This window comes from Mus pahari, chromosome 3 (genome assembly GCF_900095145.1).
Source record: "Mus pahari chromosome 3, PAHARI_EIJ_v1.1, whole genome shotgun sequence".
Classification (NCBI taxonomy): Eukaryota; Metazoa; Chordata; class Mammalia; order Rodentia; family Muridae; genus Mus; species Mus pahari.
Window position 1 is genome coordinate 36,029,918 of NC_034592.1, and position 17,910 is coordinate 36,047,827.

At 36.9% G+C, this 17,910-nt stretch overlaps 1 protein-coding gene across 5 annotated transcripts in view; it reads left to right on the forward strand.

Annotated features, from left to right (window-relative positions):
• The window catches only part of Mbd5 (methyl-CpG binding domain protein 5), a 334,829-nt gene that overhangs the window by 306,983 nt on the left and 9,936 nt on the right, over positions 1 to 17,910 (forward strand). For all 5 annotated transcript variants that reach the window (XM_029536364.1, XM_021192375.2, XM_029536363.1 and 2 more), the window contains one exon: positions 10,561 to 10,634. In XM_029536364.1, coding sequence (XP_029392224.1) covers positions 10,561 to 10,634 — 74 coding nt within the window. The remainder of the gene's footprint in view (positions 1 to 10,560; positions 10,635 to 17,910) is intronic.

The following is a 17,910-nucleotide window of genomic DNA, read 5'->3' on the forward strand; positions in this document are numbered from 1 at the left end:
TCTCTCTCTCTCTCTCTCTCTCTCTCTCTCTCTCTCTCTCTCTCTCTCTCTCTCTTTGTATTTTATGATATTAAGATCTTATTTTATGTTTAATCAGTGGTTTTGCCTACCTGTGTGTATCTGTACCACATGAGTATCATCTGATGCCTATGGAGGTCTAAACAAGGCATTGTATTCCCTGGAACTGTAGTTATAAATGGTTTTAAGCAACCACATGGGTGTTGCAAATTCAACCTGGGCCTTCTGCAAGTGCAGCAAATGCCCTTAACCACTCAACCATCTCTCCAGCCCCAACTTTTGCTGTATAAAGTAGATTTTCTTTAGTTTGGGTAACCAGTTGGTCTGAATATGACTTTTTCAAACGTCTTCCATTTTGGTTGACTTTACCTCTGCCCCATCATTTCCTCTATTACACCCCCATTACCTTCCTGCTAACTTTTCTATCCTTAGTATTCTTTCTTCTGTTTCCATATTCTTAGCTTTACCTTCACACCACCCCCACCTCTCCCCATAGCTTCTTTCTAGCTTCCTGGCTTCTGCAGTCACTCCAAGTTAAACATGCAAATTTAGAGATTGGAAAACTAAGATCCACAAGTGAAGAACACATGACATTTGTTTTCCTAGGCTCATTCGTCATAATTTTTTCAAGCTCTATTTAATTTCAGCTTTCTTAAGTTTATTTTTATTTGTGACTAAGTAAGAATTCCATTGTGCATATGTACCTCATTTTCAATATCCATTCGTTGGTTGATGGACATATATGCTGATCTGATTTCCTAGTGATTTGTGAGTAGAGACTTAAAATTGATTGAATTTGCATTTCCTTTTTCTAATGTTGAACAATTGTTAACATATTTATTAACTATCCATATTTGTTTTAAAAAGTCTCTATTCCAAAAAAAAAAAGAGAGATTAAAAAAAAAAAAAAAGAAAAAAGTCTCTATTCCTATATATTAGTCCATTTTTAATTGGGTCACTTATTTTCTATATATTTTTGATTTTGTGCTTTAAAGGTCTATATGTTAGTACTATTTTGGATAGATAGATGTCATCTGCCACTTTTGATCATGCAAACTACTCTTAAAAGATTGCTACTCACTAATAATCAAAGCATAAAATTCTTATTTTTCATGAGTAAATCTTTTCACTGTTTTCAGTGTTATCCCTTTGTTCTTCATATTTCATTGGAGCTTTTGTGTATATTCTAAAACTTAAGACTTTTTAACAGAAGAGCTCACAAAAAGAATCTTTCTTTTCCATGAAACATTTATTGTATGATTGTATGATAGATAGGGAGACACTTGTTAATTACCAGAAAAACTTCTACAGAACGCATCAGTGTGTGGAAGTTCCCTTCTTAGATTCACACTTTTGACTCTTTCTACATGTTTTTGCAGTGATAGCGATAAAGATAGCTCTCTGGTTGGTTGATTAAAGAGACCAACCCCATCCTTATTAAAACTGACTCATTTAGAGACACCATGGTTTCTGTTTTTCAGTTCAGCATCATCATATACACAGATTTTTTGAGAGTGTGGTACATAACCAAAAATGGCTGTGTCTATGTTCCAGGGATATAAACTTAAGTTGCACCAGGGAACCCAGTCTGGATGGTATGCCCTCCTGCAGTGTTTTAGCATTTTATGTAAAGAGTGTTCTTTGTGTACTTGATTACACATGGTAGCTAATCTGTAGTCTGTAGTACTATGATCCTGTGTCCAACATGTTCCTCGTGCATTCACTTTTCTTCCTCTTTCTTTCTAACCACTTTTGGAAATGAATATTTTTCTTCATGGTCACATTCTTTGGGCTACATTTTGGCTAGTGTTATGGCACAGATAACCAATGTTCTGCTGGTACCATAATCTTCTTAGAAATGAAGCAGAATCATATTGGAAGTAATAAGAAAGATAAAATCCAGACCAAAAAAAGATAATAAGAATGAAGAACTAGATCAGTCCAAGGATGTGAATATCAAGAAAAATATTAAACTGACCAAAAAGCTAGGTAAGGCTATAAACTTTAACTATGGTGACCTTTTGTTCCCTTAAGCAAGATTAAACTAGAATCAGAGGTTTGTTCCTCCGCAAACTGATAACTGAGATTAATGTAGATGGCAGTCCCCACGTTTTAGAGCAACTTCTGTCTAGACAGCAGCAAATGAAATCTCAATTCTCATGCGACTCTAACCCATGCTTCTGTGACACATTTTTCCACACATTCAGATTTGCCCCAAACATTTGTTCTGCTCATATATTGTGGCATAATAAGGTGCTTGATATCACATTGGAGGATTTACTTTTTCTTAATAATTCTTTACACTTAGTAATTCTGTAAAAATACTTAAGTCACAGTAGAATGGAGGCAGCTGCCAAAGTGCTGTCCCTGGATAGGACGGTGGGAATGGGCTGGCTGGTACACTGAAAATGCCAGGATTTATGAAGAAGTTTTTCATCTGCTCTGTGCTGGGGAATTATTTTTATCCTTCTAATCATAAATAAACCAGCTTTTAATACTAAACAGTTATTATTTACCACATATTTCAGTTATCTTCAAAGTACTGAAATAGTGGTATTTTTCAGTTAAAAGGTGTTATTATTATTAAGTATTTACTGGTATCTTCAGTGTTTCTATTTAATAATTTTATAGTAGCTAATAAACACTTTACATTTGTATATCACTTCAGATCTGTGTTTCCCAGATTTTAACTAGCTCTGCATATTGCCTGTACTGTTACTTATTTATTATTTTTCTTTTTCATGTATTAATTTATTCTGTCAACAAATGCTAGTTGTGTATTCATATACTAAACTTTAGGCCACCTTGAAAATTTAAATAACTTCATTATTCTTCAGATACACTATGTGAGTATTTTAAAATATAAATTGATGTAAATATATAATGATTAAACTGTTGAAAGGTTTTTATAATGTTTGATTAAAAATAACATTACATACAATAGCATTTTGGGAAAGAATACTTTGGTGTTTGTAAAGTAACTTTATATTAATGTTCTTTCTAGATCTCAGTAACTGATCATGATGTACATCCTTACCCCCACTTTACAGAGGAATGAACTGAAACTCAGAGAAGAGGCATTGCTAAAGATGCGAGTCACAGGCTATTCAGTCAAATTCAAACCTTGGCCTTCTAACTCTACACATAGAATTCCTCATTAGCCCAGAATCCCAAGACATGCTAGAAATGAGATGGGATACTTGAAGACAGATGTCTCATCTCAGTTATGAAATCTGTGATATGGATGATACTCCTTCATTTGTCCATGGACTAACGGAGAAAGACATTACAAATTTAGAGGAGAGTTTGATAATCATGTCAGTTTAGCAAAATAACAGCAGTAAATTCACCCTGAGTCCTGGATTCTTGACCAGATGTACAGAACAAGGCATGTGTTCCCTTCTTTGGAACAGTTCTTAAATCCTATTAGAAAGTATTTGGTTACCCCATAGCATTCATGCCCCTGTTGCCATGGATATTCTCAACTCACTCATCACATCTCACAGGATTCACAGCTAGGTAAGATTGTTGATGACTTTCTCACCCAGAAGTCTATACAGTACCTTCTGCTACTACAAAAATTAGTCAAGGAAAAAAGCTTCCTGTTTAGTACCATCTTGATTTCTCCATGTCCTGTAACCAAAATGTGTATTATCTTCAACAACCATTGAGTTATTGGTGGGCAACAAAGAACCATACAATAGCCTATACTGTCTCCAGGGCACCCCTGACCAACAATTGGAAAAGAAGTATCCAATACTTAGCAAAGGCTTTTTGTTAGGCAATCTATGGCTTCTGGGAGGAGCATTTTCCAATTAGTGAGTAATCACAATTAGATGTGTTTCTATGAACTTATATATGAAGTTTATAAAATAGTAGGCATTCATGTTTTTTTTTTAAACAAACTTCTTGTAGCATGTAGTTTTTAAAAAACTATCCATGCTAATCCCAGCTATGTACCAGCATAGGCAGTCCCTCCCACCTCCATGGCCAGCCCCAAGCAACCGACTATCTTGCCCTGGTTCCTGTGGCCAGCCTGCTGCCAAGCTGTTCTAGTCAAAAACCCACTCCCAAGCTAGCTTTCAGTCTCTGCTTACGAAGCTGACCAAACCAGTCTTTCTTGAAATGCCTGGAGCTGTCATTCAGCTCCCCTTAGCTCCACGAAATGAAAACACTAGAGACTTATGATATACAAGCCATTATTTATAACAGTAAATCTCCAACCCCAAAATGCCTGCCCAAAGAACACAAAACTCAAGTGATATAAATACAACCCGCATACCTAGATTGGGCAAATGTACACTACACTGCTCTATTGCCCAGATATGAAATCCCTAGCTACTTGCAGCTCTTCCAGGCCACGTGGGTCAGCTCCATCTTCATCTCCTTCTCCTGCCATCCTCCATTTCATCTGACCCTTCTCTTCCTGTTCTGCCTGGAAGATCCCGTCTCCATATCTTCACCCAGTGATTCCTGTCGTCTTTATCAGCCAGTCAAATAACTAGGGGAAATTCCCCTAAACCTTAGTATTGTTTCTCTATCTCCCATCCCCTACTTTTTTTTATACTCCCGTACCTCTCTCTATTTAAACTTCCTTTCCAATCTCCCCCTTTAATTCTTCATGTGACCTGTGTTCCACTAATCCTTATCCATAAAGACTTTCTTTCGCCTTCCCGTTACTTGTCTCTTTCTAGTATTCTAGATTCTGCTCCAACTTAAACACAAATCAAAAGATTCAAGACTGAGGTCCATATATGAATGAAAATATGCAATATTCGTCTTCCTTGGTCTAGGCTATCTCAGTATAATGTTTTCTAGTTCCTTCCATTTACCTGAAAATCTCATAATTTCTTTTTTCTTACAACTGAATAGAATTTCATTGTGTGCAGATACCACATTTTTGTTATCTGTGCATCAAGTGGTAGTTATCTATACTGCTTCCATGTCCTAACTATTGTGAATAGAGCAGCTATGAACATGGCAGAACATGAGTCTTTGTAGTTGTACATTTCTTTGAGCGTATACCCAGTTATGGTATGTTTATCTCTAGACATGGTGGGTCCCAGGAAGAAGGAGCTGATAAATGGGGCAGACTAAAGTCTCATGCAATACCCAGTTTTATTCAGAGCATCAGACAATTTATACTCCAAGGATTAAGAGGAGTCACATGAGTAAATTGTACAATCACGAAGGCAGGTCACACATAGTGGGCAAGTCACATGGGATGGGTAAGCCACATGCCACATGGGACAAAATTGTGTTTTTCCATAGAGGGACATGAATAACAACAGTTGAAGTTGCAGTTGTCACAGAATTCTCCTTACTCAGAATTCTCCTTACACAACTCCATTCTTGGACCATGCTTCAACAATGATATAGCTGAGACATATAGCAAACCTGTTTCTAGTTTTCTGAAGAACTGCCACACTATTCCAATAGTGGCTATACCAGCTTGTACTCCCAACAAAAATAGATGAAAGTTTCTCATTCCCCAAATCCTTACGTATATGTGTTGTCTTTTATTTTCTTAATATTATCCATTCTGACTAGGATAAGATGAAATCTAAAAAATAGTTTTAATTTGCATTTCCATGATAGTTAAGGATCATAAACAATTACAGATTTTTCTCTAATCATTTGTATTTCATCTTCCATCTTCTAAGAAATACTCCATTCTAATCCTCCGTTCAGTTCCATAGCCCATAATAATTGAGATAGTTGTTTTCCTGGTATTTAGTTTTTTAGTTCTTTGCTTATTCTAGACACTAATCTTCTGTCAGATATGTAGCTGGTAAATAATTTTTTCCCATTTTATAGGAAGCCTCTTCTGTTTATTATCAGTTTCCTTTGTATTTCATGAAGTATTATTTGTTGTTTGTCCTTATCTTAGCTACTGTTACTGTTACCGTTACCATTACCATTACCAATACCATTTACATGAGAAAAAAAATACCATGATAAGGGTAACTTATAAAAGCAAGCATTTAATTTGGCTTACAGTTTCATGGGACTAGGTTCTATGACAATGGAGCAGCTTACAGCTCACATTTTGATCCACATCCACAAGACAGAGAGAGCACTTGGAGTTGAAGGAATCTTTTGAAACCTCAAATCCAACCTACAATGACACAACTCCAACAAGGCCACACCTCCTAATCCTTCCCAACCATTTTGACCCACCAGGGATCAAGCATTCAGATAAAAGAGCTAAACTCATTCAAACCACCACAGTCCTATTACTTGGTGACCAAAGTCCTATTCAGAGTGTCCTTACCTAAGCCTATATCCTGAAATGTACTCCCTACTCTCGCTTGTCGAAGCTTTAGAGTTTTAGTTTCAACACTGAACTTGTTGATGCATTGAAGTTGATTTGTGTGGAGGGTGAGAGAAGTATAAAGTTTCATTCTTTTGCACATAGGTATCCAGTTTTCCCAAAGCCATTCATTAAAGATGCTGTCTTTCCTCCAGTATTTTCTTTCTTTCTTTCTTTCCTTCTTTCTTTCTTTCTTTCTTTCTTTCTTTTTTTTTTTTTTTTTTTTTTTTTTTTTTTTTTTGTCATCTTTGTCAAATGTCAGCTTGGAATTGATTTAGGGTCCCCTAAATGAGTGCATGTATTAGTGTGTCTGGTTTTACACCAGTGTCATGCTGTGTTTGTTACTGTGCTTCTCAGGAATGAGAATATCTCCAGCTGAATTTTGGGGCATTTTGTTTTGTTTTGTTTTGTTTTGTTTTGTTTTGTTTTGTTTAAGAGTGTTTTGGCTATCTAGGATTCTTTTTTCTTCCATGCAGACTTGTAGATTATTTTTCAATTTCTGTAAAAATTTTCATTGGATATTTGATGGGAATTGCTTCTTGTTAAATGTGGATGAAGAGTAATGATGGCCATTGATAATGGCCACATTTATTAGAGTGAGACTTTGAGATTATGACCAAAGATAAAATGATAAAGTCATCTATCAGTTTTTCACTAATCTAGAAAATAAATAATTTATGGAAGACCTGACTTATAAGTATACAAAAATCTAAAATTATAATTATACATAAATCATTAAGTATCTTCAAATAACTTATTCCTTCAGTATAGGTTTTATAAAAGATATTTGTTTGTTTAATATTTTAATGTTATATTTATATGCTTGATTTCCTGTTTTTATTGACATGATAACTAATTTATAAAGGAATCTTATTAAATCATTAAGTATGATTTCCATTTGATTAGATTTTGAATATATTTTGTTTCTCTCTGATATCATTTTTAGGAGTACTTTTAAAGAGTTTCTTAAATTTTTTCAAATATTCCACTATTTTCCCAGAAACAATATACAGTGTGTGTGTGTGTGTGTGTGTGTGTGTGTGTGTGTGTGTGTACACACAGGAAATAAACATTTTTTCCTGGGGATATATATGGTTTTAACACAGAAATGCACAGTGGTGTGTACCTTCCTTTTGTTTAGTTTCAGAAGCCACTACCATTACTCCTCTCTCAAGGCCACTGAACCATCTATGAATAATGTAGCTCAGTGTGACTGTATCTTAGAGCTTCAGAAGCAGATTTAAATCAGGAAACTATGGTAGGTAAATGAATTCGAAAAAATTAAAGACCATTGGAAACTCATCTAGGCATTTAAAAAATTGAGTAAAGCTCAGTGGATAAAGGTGCACGCTCTCAAGCCCAAAACATGAATTCAATCCCTGGGACCCACATGGTGAAGAGAACTAACTGCTGCAAGGTGTCCTCTGACCTCTGTGGCTGATCATTAGCACATGCATGCATACACATAAGCATAAATAAAACTGCAAATGCATGCAGACAGATAAACATAAACAAAAACTTAACTGAAAATAAACTTGCACATGTTAATAAATATCAGTAAATAATTTTTTATTTTGGATAATTTAGCCTAGCTTTCTGTGATATATATGTGTATATATACATATATATCCATGTATATTTATGTATATATGTACTTTTTAATGTAGCTTTCTTAGCTATAAAATTAATTTTAATTAGTCCTAAACTTAACATATTAGAAGGAGGTTGAGTATTCTGGAATCAGAACTATTCAATTCTGGCCATATTGTTTAAACTCACTACTCTCATATGCAAAATAAAATTAATTTGTAAGATTATAATACTAAATGATAAAGTAGTTCCTTCTACATTAAATACACTAGAAGTTTTTACTGTCCCTTATTTCTTTTTTTTATTTCTTTTTTATTTTTTGTTTTGTTTTGGTTTTGGTTTTGGTTTTTTTGAGACAAGGTTTCTCTGTATAGCCCTGGCTGGCCTCGAACTCAGAAATTTGCCTGCCTCTGCCTCCCAAGTGCTGGGATTAAAGCCATGCGCCACCACGCCTGGCACTGTCCCTTATTTCTTACTCAATTAAAATTATAAATTGAGGGGCTGGAGAGATGGTTCAGTGGTTAGGAGCACTGACTGCTCTTCTGAAGATCCTGAGTTCAAATCCCAGCAACCACATGGTGGCTGACAACCATCCATAATGAGATCTGACATCATCTTCTGGTGTGTCAGAAGATAGCTACAGTGTACTTATATATAATAGTAAATAAATCTTTTAAAAAATTATAAGTTGAGAACTTAAAAATTATTTTGGCCTAACTAGTTTTTAAAATTAAGGCCAACAGACAAATCTTTGCATCTTTTGTTTCAATATGAACCTGAATTCTGTGCCTTATCACACTTTTGAGGTCTCTGTCCACTGTGAGGTTGGATAGATCTTTCTGTGCAGTAAGGTTTCCCTCCTAGTGGCAGGAAGTTTATTTAAAAATGCAGAGTTAGGCATGAGCTATACTGGGAAACAACTCTATAATGAGTCCTGGGCTCAAAAATGAGAAAGGTGTAACTGTATTATAGTTTCATAAATGTAATAATAGAGTATTTTGTATGTTCCTTTCATGAATGTGAACATAAAATAGAACTTTACCATGAAATGTGAAACTGTACTAGAAGCCTTCTGTGTTTTAGAGATGTGGATATATTCAGCTCACGTGTGCTTTTCTGGTCAGTAAGACACATCTCTTTATGACATGTAGCAGGAACAAAGATGTCTTTTGTTCTGGTGCACATTGGTTCAGATATCCCTAACAAACTTGGTTTCTTTGAGACAATATACGGAGCTACACAAACGAATACCTTTGTGCTGCCTGACTGAACAGACAAAAGTGTCGGCACGCAGACATGAAAATAAAACGCTTTGATATTCTTACTGTGCACACTAGTTTGAGGAGGAGGCCACAGAGAAATTATTTATAAATGACATTCATGAGTGTCATTAAAATTTAAACACAAAAGCTAATTTCTTTACTTATAAGTATTTATTTTCTTATCCATGAAGCTTTTCCCAAACTCTGAATTTTTAAATAAAAGTGGCTTGGTAGTGAAGAGCATGCAAACAAGGGATAACTTGATTAAAACAACAACAGCAGCAACAGCAACAGCACAATATTTTCCAAAGAATTTTGATGCATGTACCTTTTCTTCGCTTTTTGTTTTTAGTGGGGGAGGGAGTGGCGAAAGCTCTGTATATCCCCCATGCATGTGAGTACCCAACCCCACTGGGTAGCCAAGCTCTATAGAGGAAGCCAGCTTCACAGGTTTACAGTGAGGGCAGAACAAAAGAGGAGACAAGCCCACAAAATATTAGCCCCTCCTTACAACAGCAGGGACCCTTCTTGGGGTTTTGGTTTGGTTTGGTTTGGTTTGATTTTTGGCCTCTGGGGAACCTAATGCATGCATGCTACATGATAGTTATCTTTAACTAGGCTATATACAATGTGGCCTTTCATTCTAACAATCATAAAGCATAGCTGTGAGATAGGTATTACTGGCCTTTTACTCAGAGAAAATGAGGTAGAAAATATAAATGTCTGGGGGTGGAGAGTCAGCTCATTCGTTAAGAGCACTTATACTTGAGGACTCAAGTTCAGTTCCCAGTACCCACATGGTGGCTCACAACCATCTGTAACTTCAGTTCAAGGAACTCTGATGCCCATTTCCGATATCCACAGGCCCCAAGTATACTCACTAAAATAAAATAAACCTAAAACTTAACTATTTAAATATTTAAATGCTTTGTTCATATTAAGAAATGAGTTAAGATCCCAGTTCCAACCTATTGCCTCCAAAGCCCACCCCCTTTCCTGAGCACCGCTCTTACCTTTTCCCTGTGAGTGGTGAAGATGCAGCTTCTGGGAGCATAAAGCGTGGAGAGAGAGAGCCCAGGTTTGTGGGCTAAACACTAATGTATAATGAAAGCTATTTAAAGTCCAGGCTTTGTTCCCAAAACATTATTTCCAAAACACTGACAGTGTCAAAGCCAATCTTTCATTTCCACTGATGCTTCAAAATAAATTCCTGGAATCGGCTTGTAATTGAGCAAGGACGGTTTATTTGTTGGGGGTCGAGGAAGGGGCCCCTTTCCCCAGTGCCACACTTGCCATCCAGCAAGAAAGTAGAATAAAAAGCATGTTCAACAATTATAGGTCTGGGTAATGTGGTTTGGTCTTCGTACCTTCACTCAGGTGGAGCCCGAGAAGTTGAAGACTCTCACGGAAGGTTTAGAAGCCTACAGCCGAATCCGGAAAAGGAGCAGAAAGTAAGCGCTTTTTTGGTTTTCCATTCTCTCTTTCCATCGGAGACGATGAAGTCTCAACGATTTGTTTTGTGCAGTAAATATTTTTTTTATATATTTATCATCAGAAGACCATAACAAACAATGCTGTTACAGAAAGACGTTTTCCGTGTAATTTGTCTGTATGGCATGTGGGATTTGTCTCTTCTTCCATTCTTTCCTGTCTCCACCTTCCCCTCTTTGTAGGATACTGGGAGGCGTGGGCTGGGTGGAGCACGCAGTTACACACATGTAAGAATATTAGCAGATTATTAGCAAGCAGGGTGAGGCTCGTGCCAGTGGCTGCTCTTTCACCACAGCTGTGGACTGCAGTATAAGTGCTCTTAAAACTCTAACATGAAGTTGAGCTTTGAACCATTATTATTCACGTCTTTCTGGATTGTTATTTGATGAATAAAATATACTGATATGAAAGTAATAATATTATAAAGCATTTTATGATGATGTAGTTCAGGAATTATTATTTCATGTTAAGGTAGAGAAACAAATGTAGTTCTGCATGTGTACACGGAGGGTGATTTTAAACCATGTCATTGGCATAGCTGTTTAGTTCCCCATTTTCAAACAACCAAGTATTATATATATAGTAGGGCTGGCAAGATAGTCCTTGCTACTGAGCCTGATGACTGGAACTGGAAACCCTGGACCCACATAGTGGAAGAAGAAAACAGGCTCCTGCAAGTTATACTCTGATCTCTAAGTGTGCACCATGGTGCTGCTGGTGAACTGTGCACGTAAACACACACAACTAAACATTTTTTCCGAAAAAGAATTACACATTAATCTTTGTTCACTTGTAAGACAATCCTTGCACACACCTTAAGGCATAGGCTTAGTCTTTGCTGGTCTTGTTTTGATACTTTATTGTATTTTTTATTTATTTTATTTTATGCAATGGGGGGAAGGGCGGAGAACACAAGAGTGTCACAAGTTCATGAGTACTCTCCCACTTACCAGCCCCACTCACCATCCTCTTAAGAATACCAGCTTCATGGGCTGGTGAGATGGCTCAGCAGTTAAGAGCACTGACTGCTCTTCCAGAGGTCCTGAGTTCAAATCCCAGCAACCACATGGTGGCTCACAACCACCCATAATGAGATCTGAAGACAGCTACAGTGTACTTCCATATAATAAATGAATAAAATCTTAAAAAAAAAAAAAAAAAAAAGAATACCAGCTTCATTTAAGTGGTTGGTAGTAGATCCTAAAAGTTCTAGGGCCCTCTGCACTGAAGTGGTACTTCCCCTGAAAAGGTTAGGTGTAGGACAGGCGGAAACAGAAAGGGATAGTGTGAAATACTGAAGTCACACGTTTATAGTGAGTCAGTATTGAGTCCTCAGTGGTGCCCTGCTTTTGCTGTAAAAGACTCCAAATGCTCCTGCCACAGAAGCACACTAGGTACTTGGGTTAGTTGCAAGATGTATTTGGTAACACACAAGTGATACTTACAACACTCCTTTGAGACGAACTGGATCTCTCCCCTGCACCAAATTTTCAGTTAGACTGTTTCTGAAATGTGATGCACAACACAATTTTAAAATCATTCCTTTAGTGCCAGTCTACTGTCTGTGGTGAGCTGATGTGGGACTATGTTAAGCAGTGTTCTTAATCATAAGAAATCACAGTTTAGCATACAGATTGCAGCAAAAGGAGAAAACCCAAAGCAGAAGTAACAAGATGCAGCCTTATTTACTATGCTGCTGTCCAGCTACACCGGCTGGCCTCCTGTACACTGGAGCAGTGTTTTGCATTTTATACCACCATTGTTTTCTTTTTGTTATTCTCCTAATCACAAAATAATCCATAAGTACTGAACCCATTTGCAGAGGAGGACACTTAGACCCAAGCATCTTGACTAATTAGTTGAAAGTTACATAACTGGTAAATGATGTTGAACCAAGTCTCTTATTTATTTACTCATTTATATCCAATTTTATCTGTTCCTAATTTAGAAAAAAAATGTGCCACATGTGGTGTTATTGTCCTTCGAGACAGATACCAAAACACACAATTAGACTGTGAGAATAACAAGGAAAGCCATATATGTGTATGTATATGGGACACACAGAGAAGGGACAGTGACCTCAGCAAAGATGGTTCTAGAGCTGGGCATCCTAGCATGCACCTTTAGTCCCAGCACTCAGGAGGCAGAGACAGGGGGATCTCTGTGAGTTGAAGGTCAGGCTGGTCTGAATGGTGAGTTCCAGGACAGCCAGAGCTAGGTAGAGAGATCTTAACTCAAAAAAGAACAAATGGTTCCTAGAGATGACACCAAAACCAAAACCTTACACAGTACCAAAATGGGGTGAGGTAGGACAGTACTTAGATAAGATCAGTATTGAATTTGGGGAAACATCAGATAGAATACTCCAAGAGATAGAACCAGAAGTCTGAGCAGGAGCCAGCATATTGTCTCTTTATTTGAAGTGTCCAGAGCAGGAAGGTGGCCAGATTGTTTTGTTGTTGTTGTTGTTGTTGTTGTTGTTGTTTTTATTTGAGTGTATAAAAGGAAGGATCTTAGGGAAACAGTCTCAGTGGTAGAGGTGATCTAGGAGCTCATGCCAGGAAGTGAGGAAGGATAAGAACCCAAGCAGTAATAAGAACGGAAGAGAAGAAATGTGATCAGGAAATATTTAAGAGACAAAATAAAGAAACCATGCTGGTGATCAGACTAGGAAGGACAGCGACCACAGACCCGGGCTTCCATGGTGAGGACAGGGTAGAAAAAGCGACCACAGACCCGGGCTTCCACGGTGAGGACAGGGTAGAAGCCCTGTCTGACAGGTATGTCACATCTGCGGGCTGGCTGACAGACAAGGCTGACACCGGCAGGACGGCACTCCATAAGTAGAAGTGTTACACTCCCACAGAGGCACTCTGACCAGTCCACTAAGGATTGGATGCTAGGGAAGTGGGACAGTTAACAAAATGAAAAAGATGGAGCAAAATCCCAGGGAAACGTAGATGAGCCGGGGGGGGGGGGCATAGAAGACTAAAGATGCCCTTGGGGGTGTAGGCGTGTAATCCAGCACTCTCAGAAGTTGAAGCAGGAGGTTCACTCTAAGTTCAAGACCAACTCAGGCCATAGAGTGAGAAGCTATCTCAAAAAGAGACAGAACACTAAGACTGAAACAATCGACAGAGATATAATAAGACAAGAATGAGTCTTCTCCAAGCTTGGGTAATTGGAGGCCGTTGTGGCCAGGCCAAGGCTGGTTTCCAGTTTTTTTGGTAGCATACAAATTGCTCATGGATTATGGAATAAAATAAGGAAGTAGAGAAAGGAGACCACTTTCTATTCTTTCTGTGAAATTTTCTGGGAAAACCACAATAAAGGTGGGGTCTTTTATTTTTAGGGGGTTTGAGGGGGTCAGTTTTGGTTTTGGTTTGTTTATTGTTGTTTTAGGGGTGCACACATGCAGGCCTGCATTGTATGTATACCATGTATGTACCAGTTCCTGGTGCCTTGGAGGTAAGAAGTGGGAATCAGATCTGCTAGAACTGGAGTTACACAGAGCTGAAAGCAACAGGGAAGTCAAACCAGGTCCTCTGTAAGAACAGCAGCTGAGCCATCTCACCAAAGCTATTATAGATGCTGTAGTTACTTTCTCATTCCTGTGACAAAGAATACCGACAAAAGCAACTCAGGGGGACAGGTGTGTCTTGGCTTACAGTTCCAGAGGGACAGTCTGTCCCATTAGGGATGCAGGCTGATAAGGCTTGAGGGCAAGAACGGTAAGTCTGCTGGCTACATGGTAGCTGCACTCAGGAAGTGGAATCAGCAGGAAGTGGAGCCAGGTTATAAAACCTCAAGGCCTGTCCCTCAGTAGCCTGCTTACTACAGCAAGGCTCCACTTCCTAAAGGTTAGACAACCTTCCCAAACTGCAGTACCAGCTTAGGACCAAGCGTTCAAATACATGAAAGATCTTACATTCACATTAAGTGACCTGCCCCATCAAGAAAAATGACTGGGAGCCAAGAGAGAAATACAGCTCACGTTTCTGAACAATTGCTATAAAGTCTTGACTCCTTATTCTGATTTAACTATGCAAGTCTATATATAAAATCATTTTGTGTTCTGATTAAAATATTTGACTAACTGAAAAAAAAAGAAATATCTTACATTTAAACCACAACGATGACAAAGATTTAAGCATTGCTATAGAGTAAGAAGAGGAAAAGTCTGAGAAGGAAAAGTGTTCAGAGAGTTAAGATGGTGATTCTTTTTTTTTTTTTTTAAAGATTTATTTATTTATTAAATGTAAGTACACTGTAGCTGTCTTCAGACACTCCAGAAGAGGGCGTCAGATCTTGTTATGGATGGTTGTGAGCCACCATATGGTTGCTGGGATTTGAACTCTGGACCTTCAGAAAAGCAGTCGGGTACTCTTACCCACTGAGCCATCTCACCAGCCCAAGATGATGATTCTTGACCTGGATACAAATCTTATTTTTTCGTGGCTTCATAGTTGTATATCTCTGGGTATGTTACTTAATCTCTCTGACTTTAAATCCACATTTCTAAAGTGTGCATATTAATACCTTCTTTAGTACTATATTTATATAATGTAGAGAGCCTTACACACAGAACTTGACATACATAGGTGAAAGTAAAGGAAATAAATTGTTCCATATTTTTGCCAGTTGAAACATGTTATTATAGTGTTCAGAATTTTATGTAGTCATTTTAATCATTAATATCATAAATGAGTAACCTTAAATTGTCATATCTATTCATAAGAATTAGTAATATTTTAATGCTTTATTCAGGTTAATCTTTTACTTAAAGAAGAAAATTTCTAAAGCTTTCAGATGCATTATTATTTTCAACTACCATGTGTACAAATTCTTTTGGTTACCTGATATAAAGCTGGAAAATGGTAGATGATCAAAACTGAGAAAGGTCACCACACTTGAGTCATGGAACATGTGAAAATCAAGCTGGTGACAATTTGGAAGGTTCATCCTTACTAGAGAGCTTTCACAGTGCTATTTAGAAGATGCTATGTAAACTACCAGGAGAAAAAAAGTAATCAACTCTCTTACCCATCTGTGAACACAGCAAGCTTCAAGAATGCTCAGCCTGGCAGTACAAACCCACTAGCACAGTCGTGGCGTGGGTTTAGGAGTTTATTATTAGATTTAAGGCTTGATCTATAAGACATAATTTGTCCCTGATACTACTAACTAGGTCAACAGTTAATGGCTGGCTTTTTGAGTTACAGTGTTTTCTTTTTTTCTTAAAATTTTTTATTATTTAAATGCATTTTATATATCAAACATATTAATAATATTGAGTATTTTGAGAATCAAATAATACATAAAAAATTGTTTAACTTCTAAATGCATATCCTGTCATACCCTAACAATATCATTAATGAATATTTAGTACTATCTATGCCTGAGAATCCTGTATGTAATGTTGAATACTAAATTGTTTCAAAACATACAAAATATCCTTTGGAGTTAAGCATAGTAAAAGAGCATAAAATATTAAAAGTGAATCATTAAGAAATATATTCAAAAGCCCTATATGATACCACCTGACACAGTGAAAGTTTTTAAAACATATTATATATCTGTGTACATTGTCTAACAATCAGTTTACTTAAAAGAGATTATCAGTGTTTCTAGGAGAGAAATTATTTTATCAGTAAGTATATTTTTAAATTTTCAAAATAGCAAAAATTCTTTGAAGTTAAACATTAAGAAAATGCTAATTTCAAGCACAATAGAACATGATTTTTAATATTTTCAACTGTTGATATTCAACAAACTATTCAAAAAATTGTTATTTTAAGATATATTTCATTGTTATATCTCCCTTTTCATTTCTGATTTTATTAATTTGGATACTGTCTCTGTGCTAAGGGTTTATCTATCCTGTTGATTTTTCTCAAAGAGCCAGCTCCTGGTTTGGTTGATTCTTTTGTATAGTTCTTTTTTATTCTATTTAGTTTGAGTCTTTCCTGCAGTCTACTCCTCTTGGGTGTATTTGCTTCTTTTTGTTCTAGAGCTTTCAGGTGTGCTGTTAAGCTGCTAGTGTATGCTCTCTTCAGTTTCTTTTTGGAGGCACTCAGAGCTATGAGTTTTCCTACTACTACTGCTTTCATTGTGTCCCATAAGCTTTAGTATGATGTGTCTTCATTTTCATTAAATTCTAAAAAGCCTTTAATTTATTACTTTATTTTTTCCTGGACCAAGTTATCATTGAGTAGAGCGTTGTTCAGTTTCCAAGTGAATGTTGGCTTTATATTATTTATGTTGTTATTGAAGATCAGCCTTAGACCATGGTGGTCTGATAGGATGCATGGGACAATTTCANTATTTTTGTATCTGTTGAGGCCCGTTTTGTGACCAATTATATGGTACCATGAGGTACTGAGAAGAGTATATTCTTTTGCTTTAGGATGAAATGTTCTATAGATATCTGTTAGATCCATTTGGTTCATAACTTGTGTTAGTTTCACTGTGTCTCTGTTTAGTTTCTGTTTCCATCATCTGTCCATTGCTGAGAGTGGGGTGTTGAAGTCTCCCACTATTATTGTGTGGGGTGCGATGTGTGGTTTAAGCTTTAGTAAAGTTTCTTTTATGAATGTTGGTGCCCTTGCACTTGGAGCATAGATTTTCAGAATTGGGAGTTCATCTTGGTAGATTTTTCCTTTGACCAGTATGAAGTTTCCTTCCTTATCTTTTTTTTTCTTTTCATTTTTTTTTTTTGATAACTTTTGGTTGAGAGTTGATTTTATCCAATATTAGAATGGCTCCAGCTTGTTTCTTGGGACCATTTGCTTAGAAATTTGTTTTCTAATCTTTTACGTCTGCCTTTGTCACTAAGGAACGTTTCCTATATGCAGCAAAATGCTGGGTCCTGTTTACGTATCCAGTCTGTTAGTCTATGTCTTTTTTTNGGGGGGGTGGGTGGGTGAATTGAGTCCATGAATGTTAAGAGATATTAAGGAAAAGTGATTGTTACTTCCTGTTATTTTTGTTGTTAGGGGTGGAATTATGTTTGTGTGACTATCTTCTTTTGGGTTTGTTGAAAGATTACTTTCTTGCTTTTTCTAGGGTGTAGTTTCCCTCCTTGTGTTGGTATTTCCCATCTATTATCCTTTATAGGACTGGATTTATGGAAAGATATTGTGTAAATTTGGTTTTGTCATGGAACATCTTGGTTTCTCCTTCTGTGGTTAATTGAGAGTTTTGTTGGATATGGTAGCCTGGGCTGGCATTTGTGTT